The 21,840-nt window shown below is 40.0% G+C and overlaps 2 protein-coding genes across 2 annotated transcripts in view; one reads left to right on the forward strand and one right to left on the reverse strand.

Moving 5' to 3' along the window:
- fer1l6 (fer-1 like family member 6) overlaps nucleotides 1-15,158 on the forward strand; it is a 37,945-nt gene extending 22,787 nt beyond the window's left edge. Inside the window, exons 27-42 of the mRNA XM_088931223.1 lie at nucleotides 65-187; nucleotides 831-876; nucleotides 1,398-1,442; nucleotides 4,647-4,756; nucleotides 4,835-4,963; nucleotides 5,639-5,773; nucleotides 5,999-6,126; nucleotides 7,019-7,189; nucleotides 7,545-7,699; nucleotides 8,066-8,208; nucleotides 9,305-9,393; nucleotides 9,703-9,801; nucleotides 10,890-11,131; nucleotides 11,549-11,706; nucleotides 12,336-12,436; nucleotides 13,206-15,158. Of these exons, the coding sequence (XP_088787349.1) occupies nucleotides 65-187; nucleotides 831-876; nucleotides 1,398-1,442; nucleotides 4,647-4,756; nucleotides 4,835-4,963; nucleotides 5,639-5,773; nucleotides 5,999-6,126; nucleotides 7,019-7,189; nucleotides 7,545-7,699; nucleotides 8,066-8,208; nucleotides 9,305-9,393; nucleotides 9,703-9,801; nucleotides 10,890-11,131; nucleotides 11,549-11,706; nucleotides 12,336-12,436; nucleotides 13,206-13,386 (2,055 nt within the window). The 3' untranslated portion in view covers nucleotides 13,387-15,158. The remainder of the gene's footprint in view (nucleotides 1-64; nucleotides 188-830; nucleotides 877-1,397; nucleotides 1,443-4,646; nucleotides 4,757-4,834; nucleotides 4,964-5,638; nucleotides 5,774-5,998; nucleotides 6,127-7,018; nucleotides 7,190-7,544; nucleotides 7,700-8,065; nucleotides 8,209-9,304; nucleotides 9,394-9,702; nucleotides 9,802-10,889; nucleotides 11,132-11,548; nucleotides 11,707-12,335; nucleotides 12,437-13,205) is intronic.
- Nucleotides 15,159-15,244: 86 nt separating this feature from the next.
- On the reverse strand, nucleotides 15,245-21,504 carry LOC148821687 (uncharacterized). The gene is made up of 3 exons (XM_088931221.1): nucleotides 20,638-21,504; nucleotides 19,059-19,355; nucleotides 15,245-17,713 (listed from the first exon to the last, which is right to left on the reverse strand). The coding sequence occupies exons 1-3, from the start codon at nucleotides 21,257-21,259 to the stop codon at nucleotides 16,968-16,970; spliced, it is 1,665 nt and encodes a 554-aa protein (XP_088787347.1). The 5' UTR covers nucleotides 21,260-21,504; the 3' UTR covers nucleotides 15,245-16,967.
- Between the last annotated feature and the right edge of the window lie 336 nt (nucleotides 21,505-21,840).

Raw genomic sequence — 21,840 nt, forward strand, 5'->3', positions numbered from 1 at the left:
AGTGCCATTTTGAACTTTGGAGCAAGTTAATGGTTATCCCATCAGCACCTTCTCAATTCTTTAGGCTGGACGAAAGACGACTAGACGGTCGACAAAGAGGCGAAAACGCACCGTGGCCGACGAAAGTGCTGAAAACGTCATCGACTGGTGGTCCAAATACTACGCATCAGTGGAGAAACTTAAACAAGTAAGGTCACCGTAGAGCAGATTGTCCACTATTGCTTGGCTTTGAGCTGTGATCTCTACTCTGAATCCCTGCCCTTCAGATCTTATAGCAGGGGGAGGCAGCTGTGGCATTATGGGAGGGGGGCGTGTCCAGTGTGGAGGCGGAGTATGGTAAGTATGGTAAGTTTCAGCAAGCAGGAAGGAGGAAAGGAATTCTGAATTCTGCAAAAGAGCAATGAAAAGCTTGCTGGTGGGCCACCTGCCAGAGATATTGTTATTGCGATCCAAAAAAACCACAGAATGAAACCATTAGTTTCCCTTGTTATTTTAGCCTGGTTGCAAATGTGGATATTTTCTCTTCAAATAAAAGTAATTAATTTGCCCATTTTGATCATTTTTATGGTATGTTCAATTACAGAAGTGTGATGTTATAAGCATATAAAGAAATGGGGGTTTTCTAATACATTCCTACACTACTTTTTACTAGAACAAAATAAATAAAAATATATATATATATTTACGTCACCTTCACCTGGTTGACCCAGTAAATGTGATAAACCTCACTGTACTATGCATTTGGATTGTCTTAAAAAATGTCTACTTTAGTTGTGCTGATTATGGTGAGCTTGATTTAATTAATTTGGTTGCTTGTCTTTTTTCAAAAGGCAAAACAGAGGGAGGCACCTGATACGCTAAATTTATATGACAATGGTAAGTAAGGTTCATTTTTCATTATTAAGAATAGGGTCGGAACTCATTGGTCAGGTGAGCCTACGTTTGCAATAACTCACAATTACTATGGTCTCTTAAGAAGATGTGTAGCTTGAGTGTTACCTGAGAACATGCTGCGTCTATGCTAGCATGAAGCACTTGATAAAGCCATTATAAATTGGCTAGTGTGCTCGTGTTAATGGTGGAAGATACAGTGAGAGACTACTGGTCTTTATTTTCTCTGTGGACATTCTGACATGAAGAATAAAGGTGTCTTGCTCCTTGGTAAATTAATTACATACTCCTTCAAGCTCCTTTAATGTGCTACACCTACCTAAAGAAATTTAGGATGAGATTGTGTATAATACAGACGTTAGGCAAGCCAAGCTGATTTTAAAAAGCAGAGCTACATATAAAAAGGTTCACTTATTCTTATGATAGATTAAGTGGCAGACTCTGATCAAGGCTGTATTGACGTGTTTTTCTTCATGTCCCGGCTCACAACAATGTTTGTACTGCAGTATCTCCACTGCACAGCTTGCTTTCGGACGGAGTAGACTCTCTGGGTAAGGAATAGCTCTGGTTTCCCACTTTCAGATTCCTGTCCTCTGGTGTGTATTCTGATAGAGAAAAGATTCCCGTCAAGCTGTATCATTTCTTGGAAATTACACTTGGGCAACATGTCAGAAATATTACAGCATGCACACTTATGTACCATTCATAAACGGTCTATATACTGTAGTCCTTCCAAAATTCTGCATTGGTTTTTTCCTGAAGGCCTGGCATTATATATATTATCCAAAAATGTTTTGTATGAAGTTATGTTAACTCCTTCATTCTGTAGTTCATGACCATAACATGTTGTTCATGTACTGCAGAAATAAGTGAAAATAGAACAAATCTGGAGTAACTCCTTGAAAAATCCTACATCAATTATTGTAGCAGAAATTCACTTCTAGGCAGAAGTAAGATTCCAAACTGTACAATGTCTTCTTTACTTAAATTGTTTGATCATTTTCTTCAGGATTTTCACTGGTGGAGAGCATCACTTTCCATAATGTGTGGCATTTTATTTGTAGGATATACAGTACTTGTTACACTCACCCCTCCGCTCCACAGCAGGGCGTTTCGCAGTTCAGTGGCTGGCGCTGAGTGGATGTGAACCCTGTTCAGCCTCTCGTTGGCGATCCGGCATTAACGTTTGCATTTTACTTCTGAACCTCGGAGTCTGCCAGCAGTTATATCACCCTGCAGGTCTCAACTGGTAGCCCACTGAAGCTCAGCAGGGGTGAGTCTGGTCAGTACCTGAATGGGAGACCTCCTGGGAAGCTATGGTTGCTGCTGGTATTAGTATTAGTGGGACCAGCTGGGGGCACCCACCCTGTGGTCTGTGTGGGTCCTAATGCCCTGGTATAGGGCGGGGACACTATACTGTAGTGGGCACCATCTTAAATAAGAGTAGGGAGTTATCCCAGTGTCCGGGCCAAATTTCCCCCCTCGGCCTTTACCGTGGCCTCCAAATTGTCTCCATGTATGATTGGCTTGTACTTGCCCTGTGATGGACTGGCGCCCCCTCCAGGGTGTACCCTGCCTTGCGCTCGTTGCTTGCCGGGTAGGCTCCGGCTTCCCGCGTCACAGTATGGTATAAAGCGGTTTGGCAAATGACATGACATGGCCCTAGGAGCCAGAGGAAACTGGAAACCAGGAACAAGAAGGGCTCCACTGGGAAGACGAAACGCTGGATCAGAAGTGAAATGTAGATGTCAATTCCGGATGGATCGCAGAGGAGAGGCTGAATAGCCTAAATTAAATACCCTCAGAGCACCTGCTACAGTTACTGCTGTGACTATAGCCAGGCGCTCTGAATCACATCGCTATCTCCACGGTGATCAAGGCAGAGCGAAAGGCGTGGCCGCCGGCCGCTGAACTGCAAGTATAACAATACAAGCCTCTTCTGAAATTGCTTACCGGTTCTTACGAGTCTAACGAGGCTTCTTGTACAGAAATACAATGGGTGCTGTATGTCTGCGATGGTTTATACGGCACATTCTGCTGCTCTAAACATTCTGACATGGTTTGCTTTGAGTACCGACACAAAGTGATTTCTGAATCAGACTGGGATGTTTCTAAGCAGAAACATCAGCATGCCTGAAAAAAAAAAATATGGGTTGAATGTTAAATCGAAGAATAAAGAGAGAAGCAGCCCCCGTTGTTTTAAGCAAATCTCACTTTATTAGTTAAATGATGAATCGTTTGGTCTTTCAATGTCTGTCTGTGCCAGTCGACTGTTATATTTGTGTTTTACTTGGTCATTTCTTGTTTTCAGTCTTTATTGACCTTGAGAGAAAGAGTCATATTCTATAAAGGATACTGTATACACACATTCCCTTAAGAATATTAAGATTTTAGGCCTCTCATTTCTACATGCACATAAAACTTTGCCAGGGTGAATAAAATACAGATTTTGAACATGAAATGAATAGTGCTTATAGAAGACCTTGTTTATAGAACCTGCCACATACAACAGTCCAAACTGAAAAGGAGCTCTTAATTAGCCAGTAAGTCACACAGATATGGGATAACCAATTACCACACATCTCTGTTTTACTTAGCAACCAACCTCAGAGCTCAGTGATGCAGGACAGACCATTAATTAAAAAAAAAAACACAATTTGTTTATGAAGAAATATTCAGAAAATGTAGTGTTGGTCTGACAGTATTCAGAGACATTCATGGTTTAAAATATTGTGTACATTGTCTAGTTAAATTAATCACTCCCTTCCAATGATGGGAGTTTATTATTTCTTACAGATTTATACCGGAGTTCCCTTGTCTTCACTCACAGGGGAACCTTACAGAGAGATTTTTTTCTGAAATCATCTAAACCACTATTATCAGAAACAGACTCTGCTAATTATGCGGCTGTGTCAAAGCAATTTTTTGTACCTGAACTAATTAGGTTTTCCATAGCAAAGATGGTGAATACCTACAGTATGTAGTCAAGAAGTTTAGATTCTGATTTTTCTTTGTAGTTTTGGCATACATTTAACTTTTTACCCATTCCACCTGTGAGTGTTCAGTTTCAGCTTTCAAGTTTTGACAAAGTCTTCATCTTAAAAAATGTGTATGCACTATTTTTTAATTTGGTAAAATGGGATATCATTGGGAAGCAGTAAATATTTTTTTTGCCCCTTAATACTAAATATTAGGGGTAAATATTTTTGAAAGTCTGCATGGACCAAAATTAAAAAATAAAATATATATTTTTTACACAAATTACAATCAATTCTAAATAAATCATTGTTAAATGTTTCCTTGTTTGAAATGGTGAGCATCTATGTTTTTCATAATGATCTTGTTTTTAATGTTCCATATACAGTGCATAACCTTTATTTTTCTACTCTGTGCATTCCAGATGACAGGATTATTTGGATTATTTTATTTCTATTAATATATTTTACACTTTACAGAGAGACTTGGTGGGATGCCTTGTATGCAGTGAAGAAAATTAGCTTTGTTTTAGTTTCAATCTCAGCTGATTATAGAGAAAGGAGAAGCTACTGCATACTGTACAAATTAAATAAATCTCTTAATGAGTTTACAACCCACCAAGTACTACTATGAAATCAAAACTTGTTTGAGATCACTACTTCACTACTTTCTTATGTTTTCCTGTGAGAATCAAAATCATCACTTGAGAATATGCCCCTTAGATATTCAGGATTACATGCATACATGGAGTGAATAACATTGATCTTTGACGTTTGTAGTGAGCGGACAGTCTGAACAGTATGCTTTGGCCTCAAGAGATGGAGACAAGAAGAAAAAAATTGTCAAATTCAAAGGAGCGCAGGATCAACCTAAACTGGCCACCTTACAGGTGAGAGTAAAAGCACAATCCGGCAGTCATGAGTTCACATTGCGACAAACATTTTACTCAGAATTCAATTTTCGCCAGATATACGATAAAGAGCTGGAAGCTGAGTTTGGGCCGTTTGATGACTGGGTGAACACCTTCGAACTGTATCGCGGGAAAGCCAGTGAGGATGAAGGCACGAGCGACGAGAGAGTGGTGGGAAAGTTTAAGGTTGGTGCCCTCGACATTTGTGGCTTTTGGTGGCATTTGGATTTGTGAACGTTTAAAGGAAACCATAGTCAATGTGCAGACATTCATGTACAGTGTGTTTCCTTGTCTGTGTGCTTCAATCTGATTTCTGCCAAAGGATCTGTGGTTGTATCCTCTAGCTTGGTACAGATCTGATCAGCAAACCTTCTTCATCACTGCTAGTATCTGAGCTCTCCTGTGGCACATGAGACACTAAACATACAGCACACCATCACAACTTCATCTTACCTTGACAGTTTTGTGTCACTTGCATTGCCATTAGAAACCAAAAGATACTGTTAATTACCTTATTAAACTACCCCTCATTTCATACGTTTTGACCGTGCTATAACTATAGTACAACCTACTCAATTTGGAAACATTATCAGCTACAGTATTTATACTGTTTCCACACAGTTAAGATCATTCTGTTCTTGGGCTGTTGTTCTCAAAATCTACATAGAATTAATGCCAAAAAATGTTCCCATCTTTCTAAAACCTTAGTAGCTACAAATAGTTGGGAAATGATGCAAAGTATTTCACAGTCAATCTTATGATTGTATATAATACTTGTCCTGATAATTTATAACACATGTAATATAATACTTTTAGCTTGGTTGCTTCTCACAATGCTCGTTTTTTTTTGCAATGGTACAGGGCCGGTTTTGTTTATACAAGCTCACTGATGAAGATGACGATGAGATTGGCCATGACCCTGGTCAGTTCAAGATCACCCAGGCCGTCCCTCCTAATCACCCTGTGAAAGTCCTGATCCGTGTCTACATAGTGGCAGTACGTTTATTCCTCCTTCCTTTCACCCGTCAGCCAGTTCTTTCCTAAGATTAGAAAAAAGGTTTGCAAATGGTTGTGTCAGCTTTTTGAATTGACCTAGGCTGATTAGACAAGCATCATGCAAAGTGCGGGGTCCTTAGGTTTAAGTACAAGCTCATATTACATTTTTATTCCTTAATTTAGATTTAAATTATTTTTATACTGAGTCTGGTTGGCATTTTTCAGGCATTCAATCTCCACCCAGCAGACCCAGATGGCAAATCGGACCCTTACATTGTACTAAGGCTGGGGAAAACCGAGATCAAGGATCGGGATAATTACATCCCAAAGCAGCTGAATCCCATCTTTGGAAGGTGTGTGAAGGAGGTTTACTCATAATTACTACACAGACATCTCCTGTGCTCACTCCCCTCCGACCCCACAAGAGGCACGTGTTCCATCTTTGTCGCTTCATGACATTACTTTTCAACGAAACAGGGAAGCAACATCTTAAGGTTTGAAACAAGGGAGTGCATTGCCAATTAAAAAGCAAACAAAAATGTTAGAGACGACCAAGTGTCCATTATCATTGGACCAACTTTTGTTCTGATAAACTCCCTGTTATGCAAGATTGGCCACATTTCTGTTCAAATGAGAATAATCCATCCATCCTTTCTTGTAACTATATTTATCCAATACAGGGTCGCTAGGGAGTCAGAGCCTAGCCTGGCTAGCAAGAAACTCAAGGCATTGCAGGGCACACACAGACACAGAGACACACACACTCACACCTGGGCCAGTTTTCCCAGAAGCCATTTAACCTCTTAGTGTGTTATTGGACTTCGGGAGAAAGCTGTAGCATCTGGAAGGTATGGAAGCCCGTTTCCGCCAGGTAGTAAAAAAAAAACGCGCTATGGTATCTCAGAATTCCGACTTAGTATCTCAGAATTGCGACTGAGTCGGAATTCTGAGTAAGTCGCAATTCTGAGTTACTAAGTCGGAATTCTGAGATACCATAGCGCATTTTGTTTTTATTACCTGGAAGAAACGGGCTTCCATAGGAAGGAAACCTACAACCAACATGGGAAGAACATACAAAATCCACACAAATACAGTAGCACCCGGGGTCTGAAATTCAATCCAGGGCCCCAACACTACGAGGCGACAATGCTAACCGCTTCATCACCGTGGCAAATGAAAATGATACAGTATTTCCCCCAAACGTTTGACAGTTGTATTCGTTTGACTTGGCTTTTTGTTTTTTAGATCTTTTGAGATCCAAGCTACTTTTCCCATGGAATCCTTACTGTCCATATTGATTTATGACTACGACATGGTAGGGGGAGATGACCTGATTGGAGAAACTAAGATTGACCTAGAGAACAGATTCTACAGCCGACACAGGGCAACCTGTGGGATACAGAATGAATACGCCATGTGAGTTACGCAGCGGGCATCGTTTCGCTGCCTTGCATGTCATTTTCTCAGGTGTTTGATCGAAATCACATTTCATTTCTGTTTTCTGAATAGGCAAGTCTGACAGCTTAGTCACGTAAGGCATAAAGAATCATTTAGCCAGGGGCAATTCCATAATAGAAAGAAGAAATTGAATTAACATTTGCCTTTTGTTTTTAAAGAAAAGTGCGTGAATATTACAGTGTAAAAAAATGATGATCATAAGCCATTCAACAGAAGGCAGAGGCTCACAAAGTATTCCAGCCAGTGTGTCCTTCTTCTGTTTGTAAAATTTTAGAACCTTCTCAAATACAATCCTTTTTTCTTCTTCTCACAGTGATGGTTACAATGCATGGAGAGATGCAATAAAACCCACTGAATTACTGACCAAGCTCTGTAAAGAACATCGCTTAGATGGACCTCACCTCAGGCCTGGGAGAATTACCATAGGGGACAAAGTGTTCACTGGAAAAACAGTCTTTGTAGATGAAGGTATGTAAGGTCATGTTTTTAAATCTAGACAAAGTGCCAGGTAAATGTGTATATTAAGGATCCTGATGTATTGATGACATTGACATTCTATCAATGTCACTAAATAAAACATCACAAAATAAAATGACAATTGCTTAAACGTTTTTTTTCACGTTATAGGGAAGGAACTATATTTTTTGTGGAAAAAAATATTTTGTAATGAATGGTAAGGAAAAAAAAATGTGTTTCTTTGCTACATTTTTGCTGCCCATTAATAAATCAGGAAATCCTGTTAAGAAGCTAAACCTTCAGATGACGGCGCAATATCGATTTGAAATATACTTCAACAACCAAGGTTGGATGTTGACATCTGTTACTTTTGTGCAGATCAAACAGTAGAATCCTATGAGCACCTAGCGCTGAAGATTCTCCATCGCTGGTCAGAATTCCCCGACGTTGGGTGTAAACTGGTCCCAGAACATATCGAGACTAGGGTCCTCTATCACAAAGAGAAGCCTGGAATGGATCAGGTAACTGGAATCAAATTATAATATTAATAAACATTGACATGTATTTGTCCTTTCTTAACCTGTTATAAGTTGTTTTAACTACATGTAGCAAAGGTTTCTGTTCTTTTTTACTAGTGTAACAGCTTTTTCTCTTTATTGTTTAGTTACCTACAGGAAGTAATAATTGTATTCTAATTTCACTAACAAAATTAGGATCATCATTAAAATGAAAATACAGATCTTTCTAATTTGTTCCACCAATGGTATACACATAACACTGCAAAATCCATCTTGTGGCTGTATTTATTACAATCAGATAAAAAATAATAAGAACAAATATACTAACAGAATTATGAACTGTAGATAAGGCCAGATAATTAGTGGTAAACATGAAAACGAGCTAAAACTGCACAAATGACGAGATTCCCTCAGCAGACAAGATTGAACGATGTGTTGCAGTAACAACACCGGTTGAGCTGTGTTGTAAACCAGTGGGGTATTTGCAATGTCTTTCTGGTTCACATGATGTAATGATTAAAATTTCAATGGCTTCTTTGCTTGCAGCCACAGCACAGTTGAGTGTGAAAGGGTATTTCCAACCTTCCTGACAAATGTCCAAAGTTCACAATTCCAAGGACAGCAGCCATAACTATACAGTACCAGTGCCCAGTTCCTAACCCTCATCACCCCAGCTGATCTCTGGGAGAACATTTGTCAATCTGAAATTCTGTTTGGCAGTGAGTCAGGGGTCTGCCTGGAATACAACCACTCTGCCTTTCTTGCTGTGCTTCTGATACGGGGGTATATTAATAAATCATTCCAACCTCCTGGAGTCTCAGACATTTACCATACCAACTCCACTCCTGATGAATCATGAATATTTGTGATTTCCATCTCTGCCATACAGCACTTGGGTGTTCTCACTTATTCAATTGATTTTTTTTTGTTCGTCTTCACAGTTGAATAGGATTACAGTTGTCTAATAATTCTGGTTACTGCAAATCTAAACCAAAGTGCCACTTGACTCTAGAGACAGAGGGGTGGGTGGGACAGACTCCACTGAAGAGTTCATTGCTGAAACACCTAATGAGTGTCACTGTTTTTCTGTGCTTTGTAGGGTCAACTGCAGATGTGGGTAGATATGTTTCCCATGGATATGCCTGCTCCTGGGCCTTCGGTTGACATATCTCCACGGAAACCAAAAGGGTAAAAAACATATACTGTATTTCACTGTCTCTGGCCAGGCCTGATATCAAGGAAAACGCATCTGCAATAGTTTTCATTTCCTCTCCTATATTCTTTTCCAAAGAGGTGTCAGCTGGGCTGTATTTTTTCAAAAATCGTGCTTCCAGTTTTGCCTGAAATGAAAAGAAGTGCTGTGCAGAGAAAGTTTTGTGTTTCCCTCTGATTTTACACAGCTGCGCATAATGACCTTTCACCTCTTGTTCAATGATGCTGCACTCCTGTTTTTCATGTTTCACCAAAGTGAGAATTCACTGTTTTTATCTTGCGAAGGTATGAGCTACGAATTGTAATCTGGAACACTGAAGATGTGATTTTAGAGGACACAAATTTTATCACAGGTCAACAGTCGAGTGATATTTATGTCAAGGGGTAAGTGCATCTTGACCCGCTTTTTCTAAAGCTGTTCGTTAAAAAAAAGGCTACCATTTTATAAAAAAAAAAGATTAACACCAAATAGTAGCCTGGTTCTTTCAAAAGCATGACATTCTCTTAAAACAATAAAGAATACAGTCATCTCTCATGATGGAGGTTAAAAGGTTCCTGGAAATGTAACGAATTGTGCTGATCACGATTTCAAAAAGCTTCATGTACACACGCGCGCTATGAAAAAGACATTCATTGAAAACTACCTTCCATTTAGTGCTTACAGTTAGTCCAACAGTTGGAATTACTCTCCTAAGTGTGCCTGAAAAGAAATAAGGAGAAAGGTTCAGGTGAGAACGGAATCCAACGTACGTACTGTAAAAGTAATCAGGTCTTTCTTCTGAAAGTTCATTGTATAATCTCCTCCCCAGACACACCATCAGCACGCTCACTGAGTTCACGCAGCCAGTATGCCATCACTCTGCCCAGTGTTATCGATCCCAGGAATTGTGACAAAACATGTTTATCCCAGTAACCACAAAATATACAGTATTAAAAGGGTAGGGGTATGACTGCACATACAGTACCGATTTAGACTTTTAAACTATTTAATCAAATGTGTCATTAAAGTATGTTAATATTTTTTTAAAAGGCACCTACTGTAGCAGTCTAACGTTACAATCAAAGAGTGGAGGATTTTTTTTCTGCATTAGTACTATTTGTCCAGGTGGTATATCATTTCCTGATGCACCTAGTGACATTATGGCTATGTAAGCTTTTAATCTGGGATTAGCACCATACTATGCTTAGATACATATCACTTGCTCTTTGGTGTTGCGCAGAGTATCTTTAAGGTGTTTACCTGTAGATATTAAGTACTCCAGTGATACTATATATTCCTATATACTACATACTCCTATATATATTGTTCTCTATTAAAATATAACATTGCTTTAATTCACATTGAATTCACAAAACCCTGGCGTATTAGCCCGTATATGCCAGAAAAAACACAGAGAGTGGTAAACCTGTTGTGTCTAAATGATTAATTAAGAGAAAAGGGTACTGACGTCAATTTATCCCATTTGGTCCAGGTGGCTGAAAGGCCTTGAAGATGACCGACAGGAGACAGACGTTCACTACAATTCGCTGACAGGAGAAGGCAACTTCAACTGGCGCTTTGTGTTCCCATTCAACTACTTGCCAGCCGAGAAGGTGCTGGTGGTCAACAAAAGAGAGAACATCTTCTCCCTGGACAAGACCGAGCGCAAGCTTCCAGCCGAGCTTGTGCTGCAGGTCTGGGATTTCGAGAGACTTTCTTCTGACGACTTTTTGGGTAAGTTAGCAGACTCAGTTTCTCAGTGAGACTGAGACAAATGCCAAACAAAACTCATTTAGTTATTCGAGATCAAACCGAGAATGTGAATGAACACATCAAATCCATAAAAAAACAGTACCCATTTGTGGAACATTAGTAGATATTGTCTCAGGGATATCGAGTTGCGGTCAAATCTTTTTCAATCTGTATCTTGGAATTTTCCAAACTGGAAAATTATTTTTCCATTCATTCCTCAACGTTTTTGTCACATGATCGATTCATCTGCTTAGATGTTAACTGCTCCCCTAATGTGGCTTGCCAATAAGAAACTGTGCTATTTGTAAAAGAGTGTGAAATGACAATACTGAGGCTCGGGAATGAAAGTAAAGTTACTATTAGGCTGATGAGGTTACTGAAGGTTGAGGACTTTTGAAGGAACCGTTGAACTGGACCTACATGGATTCCCAAGAGGAGCCAAGTCTGCCAAAGGGTGCACTTTGGACATGCTGAAGGACACCACAGAGAAGATCTCCATTTTCCAGCAGAAACGTTCAAGAGGCTGGTGGCCCTTTGTTAAATCTAGTGAACTTACAGTAAGTAAGAGATGAGCAGTATTTTCCAATAATAGAAATATGTGATATACAGTATAAAGCTAGAAAGATTTCTGATTTCTGTAGTGATTTAGCAAAAGTGTCAGAAAAAACAGCAGATGCACAGGGAGACAGAGCTTTCGAGCCACACCAGAGTGCAGCACTAGACTCAGAACATAATGTACAGTCATACGAGCTCAGAATGGCAAAGCATTGCCATTCTGTACCACAGAAGTATAATGTTGTACAGGTTCAGAAAGTTAAATCAATACTATACAGGTACAGAATATACTCTTTCTCTACAAAATAGGATGAAAAACATCATCATCACTTTTCCTACTAATAAAAATCTTTCATTGAGTATATGCAGTAGTTTGGTTAAATTCTCATTTTAATTAATCGAGCTGACAAATTTGAAGGAGTAGAATGAAGGAGGAATGAAACAGGGAGGCAGCTTCAATGGTGAAGGTGGGATGGAGTGAGGGGAGCTAGAAAAGATGTGTGCATGGTTGTGGGTAGTTAGCGAGTATTTTATACATAGGAGAATAGGAGAGAGGACATTAGAATTTGACCGCCTCTCAAACTTCTGTGAAATAACATCATTCAATATCCTCATTTCCATTTAACTCCAGGGAAAAGTGGAAGCTGAATTCCATCTGGTGACCGCTGAGGAGGCGGAGAAGTATCCTGTTGGCAGAGCCCGCAAAGAGCCAGAGCCTTTGGAGAAGCCCAAGTAAGAGCAGCTCCCCTTTCACAGTCTGCATTTTCTCAAAAGCTGACTGCAAAGCTTGTCTAAACAGCAGTTAAATATTGTTTTCCTGAACAATCTAAAGCTTTTGGTAAACACACAACCTCTCCCAACATGGAGCACACATGCTGACGTTCAGACTATATCACTACTAACAGCTAGTGCCTGGAGGGCAGACATGCTATGGACCCCGAGAGATTATTCTTCTCCTTATGGAGTTTGATTTGTTTTTCTCTCCTCTTTGTCTGGTGTTACACTGTTACCAATACACTACATTAATATAGACTGTATTAAATATAGACTGTAGTGTCTTGGTCTGCTAAGTAAGTGCAGTATTTTTGTATGAAAACTCAATTAATGAGCCTCTATCTGATCTATAATGACTAGCTTTGGGAAAGCAAAAAAGATAGAAATCTAGCCTTCTTTTGCTTTAAGGAGTTTAGCACATACACAGTATTAACAACTACTGGCGAGTCAAAAACCTTTTGAGTAATACGGTGAATAGTGCCGTAAATAATGCGAACGTTAATGAGACAGATCGCACTCTTTCATTTATCATTAGTTTCATATTAGTATAGCCATTCACTGAATAGACTTACATAGTGCGTGCAGGGTTATTTCTTGCATTACTATAGGTCTTTCATCTTGAAATTTGCCTTAAAATCCAAATGTAATGTAGAACTTGCAGTGTCTAGATCAATCATCAATTCAAATTCACTCCCTGACTGGATTATTTGTCTTTTTGTTTTCCTAGCCGACCAGACACATCATTTTCCTGGTTTATGAATCCGTTCAAGTGCTTCTTCCACTTGATCTGGAAGAATTACAAGAAGTACATCATCATCGCCCTTGTCCTGTTGATAACTGCTCTGTTCATTGCTTTGCTGCTGTACACTCTTCCCGGTGCCATTTCCCAAAAGATTGTCAATGGTTAGAATCCGCTTGCTGCCCGTGGAAGGATCGAGCCTGCATGAACAGACGTACCCCACCATCTCAACCAACCCATGAAAACTAGTTTCATTTAAGCATCGGCATTCAAGCAAATCACATCTTCTTTCTTTTATCAGCAGATCTACTGTATATTAACTGTTTTTGTTTTGCAAATATGATTTGGAACAAGCTTCTGTCTCAGCACTGAAAAAACGTACGCCATTCTATTTTCCATTCTGAAAGCTGATAGGCAACATGGTTAAAGACCAAAAGACAGATGCAGAGACAGAAGTCTTTGTAGTCTTTACATTTTTTCTAATTTTGGATTCGTTATTATACAAACTTCACAATTTGTTCAAAGCAGAGAATATAGCTTCTAAGTATTTTTGCATTTTTGTGTTCTGGGCGACGATGAATAACATTGTTTCGACTAGTTGTTTTATGCATTTTTGCAATAAAGGCGAATTCTTGGAATTTCGCTTGGTGATCTCTCAAATGCGGATGCAAATAATCTTCATTCTGGAATGGAAAACATCTGGTAATTAAGACTGTATTATGGTGTTCTTTTTCAAACGTGTTTTCAACCACTCTGCAAAACAGCAATAGCAAAAGCAAAAGAAGGGATACATGTGTAATGCTGTACGTACAGTAGGTCAGATCCTATACGTAGCGCAACAGTGAGGGAGTGGGCGGAGCCGCGAGCACCGGTGAAAAGTCAACGCCCCTCACTGAGGGACGGAAGCACCGGTGTGAGGTGAGCAGGAACCAGAAATAACACGCAGAGGGGTGGAAAAATGAAACAAAACAAAAAGAGGGCTGTGCCGCTGTGCATCGTGACATCCAGGCTGGGCTTGCCCTGTACAACGGGGTCCAGCCTGGGGAAAAAAGAAGAGCCGCTAGCACAGCGGCGACCAGACTGGACTTTAACAGGGTCCGGTCTGGTAAGGCAGGGTATGTAAGGCCAAAACAAAATAGAAACCCAGTGTGTGGAAAATGTCTGACTGCCCCGGTAAAGAAATGTGCCAGCAAAAAGGCAAAAAGAAAAATAACGTCGGGTACAGTCCCCTCCGGGAATGTTGGTGAAAAGATACTCAACTTTCAGGGGTGCCCCCTGCTCGTCCCTTCGGGGGGTGTCCAGTGTGCCTTTATAGAGCCCTCACAGCTGTGGCTCGTCCAGCAAGGACACACTGGACACACCCCCGCGGAATGCCACAGTAGGTTTCTTATGTCTCTTAAAAACCACTACCAGGTAACTGCCCACCAAAGAACGCCATTGTAACCAAGTAGCTAAAACTTAAAGTCAAGAACTCGGCGTGGAATAAAAATTGGTTGGCAGCTATCCGACAGGTATCACTATTGATGATATAAAAAATGAAATTAATCTACAGAAGTCACCTATCAGTGATGGATCCACGAGCCATGTAATTGTCTAAAAAAGGCATTTTGTCAGATAAGCATGAATGGTACTGTATAATGCATGCAATTGAATTGCTACAGCAATTTTATGAATACCCCCAGAACAATGTGTCCTGTAGCCTCAGAGCTGGATTTAAGAATATTTTCCAAGATACATATCATCTCCAAGATACCCATAAACAAAAACAGACAATAACAAGCAGACATAAGTCACTTCCCCATTGCTAGCATATTAAATAATAATGTTCTTAAATCCCATATTGTGACAGAATAGTGACGGCAGTGACAGACAATTTTCACACAAACTATGGCATACAGTAAGTTCAAATAGTGTTGCATTTTTCCTTGGTGGGAGTTCAGTCTTTTGAAGTAGCAGAATGGTGTGCTGGAGGGTTTTGTGTGACTCTGGGCTGGAAGTATGCTCAAAAGATGGCGATCAAATCTTAGTTGGAAGCTGATCATCTTAACAGCTTGTCATACCATGACATTTTATTGTAAGATGTATAATAACATGTACTTGTGCTGGGATAAATAGCGAAATGTGACGACATACACATCAAAGGTGAGACAAATATATTATACACTTATGCAACCTAATATATTGACAGGAAATTGGATGGAGATTACATTCTCTGGCTGGAAGTGCAATGTCTTCTCCAGCAGTAGTCCTCAGAGAATAAAAATAATATTGGAATAAAGTTTATGGAGTTTTTCTTTTCCTGTAACACTTTTTGTTTTATGTACTTGCTAAAATCATATATACTGTTTTGGATTAGTTTTATTCCAAAATAATATCTATTGTGCAATAATAAATATGTAATGAGGCACAACACCGCTCAACTTAACTCTTTTAACTAGGGACCACTGTGGGCATCTGTCACTGTGCTGCAACAGAGATGTGAAAATATATACTGTAATTAGGAACTGAAGGTTCCTGAACAGAATCCTGAACTTGTAAGTGATGGTATTGGGGCAGGCATGGTAGCAAGACTGGATTGGTAGATCTTATTATTAATCATTGCTTTCAGCTTTTGGACATCATGCCACCAACAAAAGAGACATTGCAAGTTTTATAAGAACCTGAAGGGCAAAGCAAGACCTTACAAGGTTAAAATTAGCTTTTTTCTTTACTGTTGACATAGAAGACTACCACAATATACTGAACAGAGACATTACTGTTTTAATATAATTGAAGCTGCTTAAAACAAACCTCCTTAGAGTTGGGGATGAAAAAAGTGAGTTGTTCTTAGAGGTTTCTGTGACAGAAAGGGGAGTTCTGTTTTTGTTAAATAAACACATTCTTTACGGCACATTAAACACAAATGACCTGTTCTATAAACTTCACAACAAAGCATCAGTATGCGTAGCACTGCCTTTACAATAAATTCAAGTTAAGTGAATTTACCATTTACTTCTGAGTTTTGACATTTCATTTTCCTACACAAAACGTCAAGACCGTTCAAATTTACAGTAAAATGTATATCAAGAAAATGAGTATACAGAGTCAGTACTGAGCATATAATAGTTTGCAAAATGGTATCAATTTTAGTGCTGCTGCAGAAATATTCAGTAGGGATTAGCATCTCGCTTTAAGACAAAACATTCTGAAATAACATTGTACATCCATTCAGAATTAGATTAAAATAGTTACTACACAATTTCCAGCATCACAATTCATTCACTAACATTTCTCAGATCTTTCACTTTTTGAAGCACCGACTATACAAGATGAAGTGTCATGCAGTTCTACAGGGAAAAAACTACAAATGCTCAAGGATTGTCCTGCAGCAGAAATCACGAAGTTGCAAGAAAGCTGACCATTTTCTTTACAGCAAATGCACAGGGGGATAAAGTCAATAAAGTTTTGAAGTACCCTGTATTATGTGGATAAAACACGTGGGAATAAACAAGCATCTGACCCAAATCATATACTTTTTTATGCTCTTCAATGCTACCATTTTTAATTCATTCTAAATGCATTAAATGCAAATGTCATTTAAATAAATCTCATTAGATTTATAATAGATTTAACGCTTTTTACTTCAGGAATCTGTTACTTTAGGTTTTCCATTCAGGTAAATCATGTGGCCAACAAAAACATGCTGGTGATTTGTGATTTTGCTGGGGGGAAATGTTGCACATTCGAACACAAACACAAATGAGTCCAAAGTCAAAAGTGTTTGTGAATGCGCTGGTGCCTCCTCATTGCTCCTTGCTCCCTGAAGCCCCTGCTGCACTGAGGACAGGGGTAGGGCTTTTCCCCACTGTGAATCCTCCTGTGGGTTTTCAGGTGTGTTAACTGGCTGAAACTCTTCCCGCACTCAGTGCAGTGATACGGTCTTTCCCCAGTGTGGATACGCCGGTGAATTTTGAGGTCTCCGGACTGCTTGAATCTTTTGCCACAGTCGGTGCAGCTAAACGGGGTCTCTCCGGTGTGAGTGCGCTGGTGGGCTTTCAGGATGTCGATCCGTCCAAAGCTCTTGTCACATTCGTCACAGCTGTAGGGGCTCTCGCCCGTGTGAGTCCTCTGGTGAGTTTTCAGATAGCCTCTTCGGTTGAAGCTCTTGTCACACACCGTGCAGTGATACGGCTTCTCGCCGCTGTGAATCCGCTGGTGGACCTTCAGGTCTCCAGACTGTTTGAAACTCCGACCGCATTCCAGACAAGAATATGGCTTCTCACCTGTGTGGATCCGCAGGTGCGTTTTTAAGGATCCCGCATGCCTGAAAACCTTACCGCATTCTGTACACTGTGGGAGGCCTTTTGTGTCTCTTTGGGATTCAGGAACAGATCCAGAGCTGGCATTCTGCTCATCTTTTTCCTGGGGAGTCTTTTGAGTGCTGGTGTCTCCCGTCAACTTGCTATCAAAGGTGATTTTGAGATGAGGAGCCGCTGGTGGACTCTCTTCTTCAACAGCTTTAAAAACAGAAGGAGGAGACATTTTGGTAAGGTGTTTACTCTTGAAAAAGAAAAAACAAAAGCATTTACACGACCATTCACAATATTCTTCACTGTAATCCCTTTGTCCACTAACAACTTTGCATCCCCCGAGCTGTTAGTTATCTCTTTAAAAAAACGTATTACAGGCAAAGATGAGATTTCTCCTCAGTGTACTAGGAAAGCTCCATAACTGTGAAGCGCATATATGTACATTAGAAAGTGTAAAGGATAAATGACTGAGTAACTTTTGGGAAAGCTAGCACTTTAAAATCTTTCTGAAAATATACACGTGTCTCTTTCAGAGGAGAAACTAATGTATCTGCAGTTACTATAAGCATTAAACTGGGTGAAACTTACGATACACACTGAGAAAGGTTACATGTGTTGAGGATAAATGAGCACTGTTCTGCTTTGCTCTTACCTAGTGAATTAGTTTCTTACATTTACTTTTAAAACCCTTCTCCCCTATAGGGTATTCACACTAGGAAAAACATCCTACTTCCAGAGCTACATTCGTTGCTGTTACTCCTACAGTAGTATAAGAGGAATGAGGTCCTGCAAAAAACAGTTTCAGTTTTCTCATACTGTGAGTCTAAAGCAGAGTTAGCTACTATAACTCTAGTTATAGGAAGGAGACTCGGAGACTGCTTTAGAGAACACGTCAGGGCTGTGAAGATTAAAGATCTCTCCAAGCCCATTGTTTCTCATTTCACCTCTGACGGCCACGACCACTCTAATCTCTCCGTCTGTGTTCTCAAAGACGGTTTTTCCGAACTCATACATCAGAAAGACTACGGAAACCAAAATTATTCTGCAGCTAGGATCACACATTCTCCCTTCACTTAACGACAGACTACTGTTCTTTTAAATTTTCTCCATTCATTGGAAGTTTCATTTCACACCTCTCTGCACCCATTCTGACTTCACACCTCTCGATTTGCCTCTCTTTCTGTCCCCTGCTCCCGCCTCTCACTCCTCCTCCCTCCCAGCCTTTGTTCTCCCGCTACTTTACCTTCGCCTACTGCCCTGTCTCTCTCACACCAAGAAGGCTTCACGGCCGAAATGTTGTGTTCTCTTTCTTCTTTTTTTCAGCATGGAATAAACCTATTACTTGTTCCTTTGCAGCCTACGCATGCTGACGCAGCTCCCCACCTGAACTAACTCTAATTAGTACATCTGAAAGCAAATACATAACAAAATACCTTAATTCATAACACACAGTATATCCCAGCAGTATACATTTACCATGCTGCACACTGCTGTTAGATTCTTGTCTGCTGCAGAATTCACTAAGGACAGCTGTGCAGTGAGGTGTACTTACATGCAGTGCAGCTAACGGAAGCAGTCGGTTCTTTATGTTCTCCACCATACACCGTTCGAGAGGCGCAACATTCATCCTTGACAGATCCCGGCACACAATTCTGGTCACACGCCGCAGTGAAGCTGCCTGGTAATTTCCGGCCTTCAAGAGGTTCCTCTTTAACAAGAGCAGTTCTTATTTCGGCAACCTCTTCTTTCACTTGGACAGCTCCACCCCAGTGTGCCAGCTGTTCTTCAGTCGGATTCCCTGGGGATCTTTGGGCTCCTTCCTCAAAATCGAGGGAGACAGAGCTCTCCACTGAAAAGGAAGACAGCAACTAAAGTTAAAATGGTTGATCCAAGGTTAGGAGACTCCAATCTTGGTCAGCAACTAAAGTTAAAATGGTTGATCCGAGGTTAGGAGATTCCAATCTTGGTCATTATGTGTCTTTCAATTTTCAACACCTCAAGCCAGTATGTGTGCTGGTTTTCTAGGTCTCTATAAAGCACCATTACCTAAAGAGCTGAGAATAGTTGTTAGAGTGTTACTTTTACGCCAACAGCAAGCTCATATACGGTAGTCTGTTAATAGTTCAACTGAAAGATCTACAGACACAGTGATCATTCAAGACCAAAACTGGACACCCTTGGGTTAAGACATTTCTGGAGAAAGGTAAAGTCCAGAAAAGTCTTTTCCTCTTAAACTGTTGCCAATATACAGCTACCTGGTAAATCTGCTTGACTGCAGATATCCAGTACTGAAGATGGCGCCCACCCTGAGTACAGGCCTTAGTCAAGTGTACCCAGTTTAAGCCCTACCAAAATAATACTAATAATAATATTTAATGTAATAATTCAATTGCATTAAGTGTCTAAAGGAGATAGGAAGCAGATAAGTGTGAACTGAAAAACGTCAAGGCAGGCCTAAAACATGCCAAACAGTTACGTATGGGTTTAATTTCTTTCTTATTGCTAGAATATTTTGATTGGTAATCCCTGATCTGGATTTGAATCTGGATGTGTTTATTTATGTGAATTGGCTTCGGATTGTCCCTGGGCACACATGCCCTGTTATGGACTGACTTCCAGGGTTAACATGATACACTTAGTATAGTAAAGTGTAGTTTGGCACAGTACACATACTAATGATAGCAGTATAAAAAATACATTAGTATTATTTCATGACTCAGAAATATTTCCCCCCAAAAAACCTAAGTAACCATCATAATGTTTATTGCTGTTTTACCAATTTCCAATACCATGGATAAAATATTTCAAATACTTAAATTTGGGTACAAACTGCATTCATAGATACTGTTTGAGAAGTTCATTAAACATACAGCTTTTGGCTGCGTTCATACAATTTCTACAACAAACTGCAAGACATAACACTGGATTATTCCAAACTAGATTATACAGATCTTTCAATAGCACGTTGCTTTCTGAAAAGTGAGGAGTTGCAATTTACTCCTAATAACGTCACAGTGTGGTGGAGACTACTGTAAATTTGTTGTAATAAAAAAAAACCTCATGCATACTACCGCCGAGTATACTGCTTTGTATCCTTCTAGCTGGAAAGCCAATGTAATCTTTTGACAAACCTTTGGCAGGTGCCCATTCTCTTGACAGTGACGCGCTCGCTTCACAATCTAAAGCAATGAATGGGAGATCCGTTTCTGTTTTAACAACGACGGATTCATGAGCTAAATCCTGGGCGTTTTCCGAATTTCTGAGAAGTTCAATGCACCTGGTTACATCCGACAAACAAATACAGCCCGAACCGGGCTGGGTTTCAGCTAAACTGTGAGGAACGGAGGGGTGGTTCTCAGTCGATTGACCCTTCGCTTGCGTGCAGAAGACCGTCACAAACTCGCCTGTTCTGGCATTTTGTGCCAGTGGGACTACTTCATTCACATTAAAGTAATTTAAATTTGATTCCTGCTCTATCCAAACCCTCCTGTCGCGGCGCTCCTCGTTCCCACTCCTGACGGCACTCATGTATTTACGAAGCGTCTTCATCTGACACCTGGAGATTTCCAGCATTTCCTTCATGCTTTCGTTTTCTTTTTCTTTGACAGTCATTTCTTTTTTCATATCCTCTAGCTTGCAGCCCACAAAATTCGCCATTTCGCCCAGAACCGTATCCACTGCCGTCCTGACAGCCTGATCGATAACGGAGCCCAGCTGGTCTCTCAGCAACGAAACGGAGATGTTTAAGTCCATCTTCTTCTCGAGAGAATACGCTGCTATTGGGTTTTGCAAATCCTGTTATTGTCAATCTATAAAAATCTTCGTGTATATTCGGATTATGTTAAAGCGGTTACCCTCTAATTTGCTGTTGTTTTTAACCAGTGAATCGGCAAATAACAGCCCGTAGGGAGGCAAAACTCGAAAACCACGGATTAAAACGTATTTTTTATTTATTTAATTCATATATTTTAAAAATGTAGCTCTAGAGTTGGAAGAAGTAAAATGAGATTCTTAGCGGACTTCCATTTTAAAGGAAACAGTCACAGCACAACGGATTTGATTTTCCTGTTAAGAGCACCACCACAGATAACACCCGACTGCGCTAAACACAGCGTGCGTCCTCTACTGGAGACTGGTGTCAATATTTTTTGTTTCATATACAGAAGAAGAAAAGTCAATAGTTAAGGTCATGTACATTCTGTATTATAAACAGTAGTTTAGTTGACATTGTAGTACAACATACATTGTAATAAAAAACCCCAACATAGAATGAATCAAAAGAACAGCCAATCTTAGCACTGCGTTTTAGGTCACATAAAACAATCAAATGTACA

Source organism: Atractosteus spatula, chromosome 13, assembly GCF_055471065.1.
Source record: "Atractosteus spatula isolate fAtrSpa1 chromosome 13, fAtrSpa1.hap1, whole genome shotgun sequence".
Lineage (NCBI taxonomy): Eukaryota > Metazoa > Chordata > Actinopteri > Semionotiformes > Lepisosteidae > Atractosteus > Atractosteus spatula.

Excerpts from the sequence above, each read along its gene's own strand:
- LOC148821687 (XM_088931221.1), bottom strand. The coding sequence starts at position 21,259 with ATGGACTTAAACATCTCCGTTTCGTTGCTGAGAGACCAGCTGGGCTCC. Across the intron at positions 19,356-20,637 it reads AGAATGGGCACCTGCCAAAG|TGGAGAGCTCTGTCTCCCTC; the intron begins GTTTGTCAAAAG and ends CTTCCTTTTCAG. Across the intron at positions 17,714-19,058 it reads TTCCGTTAGCTGCACTGCAT|CTGTTGAAGAAGAGAGTCCA; the intron begins GTAAGTACACCT and ends CTGTTTTTAAAG.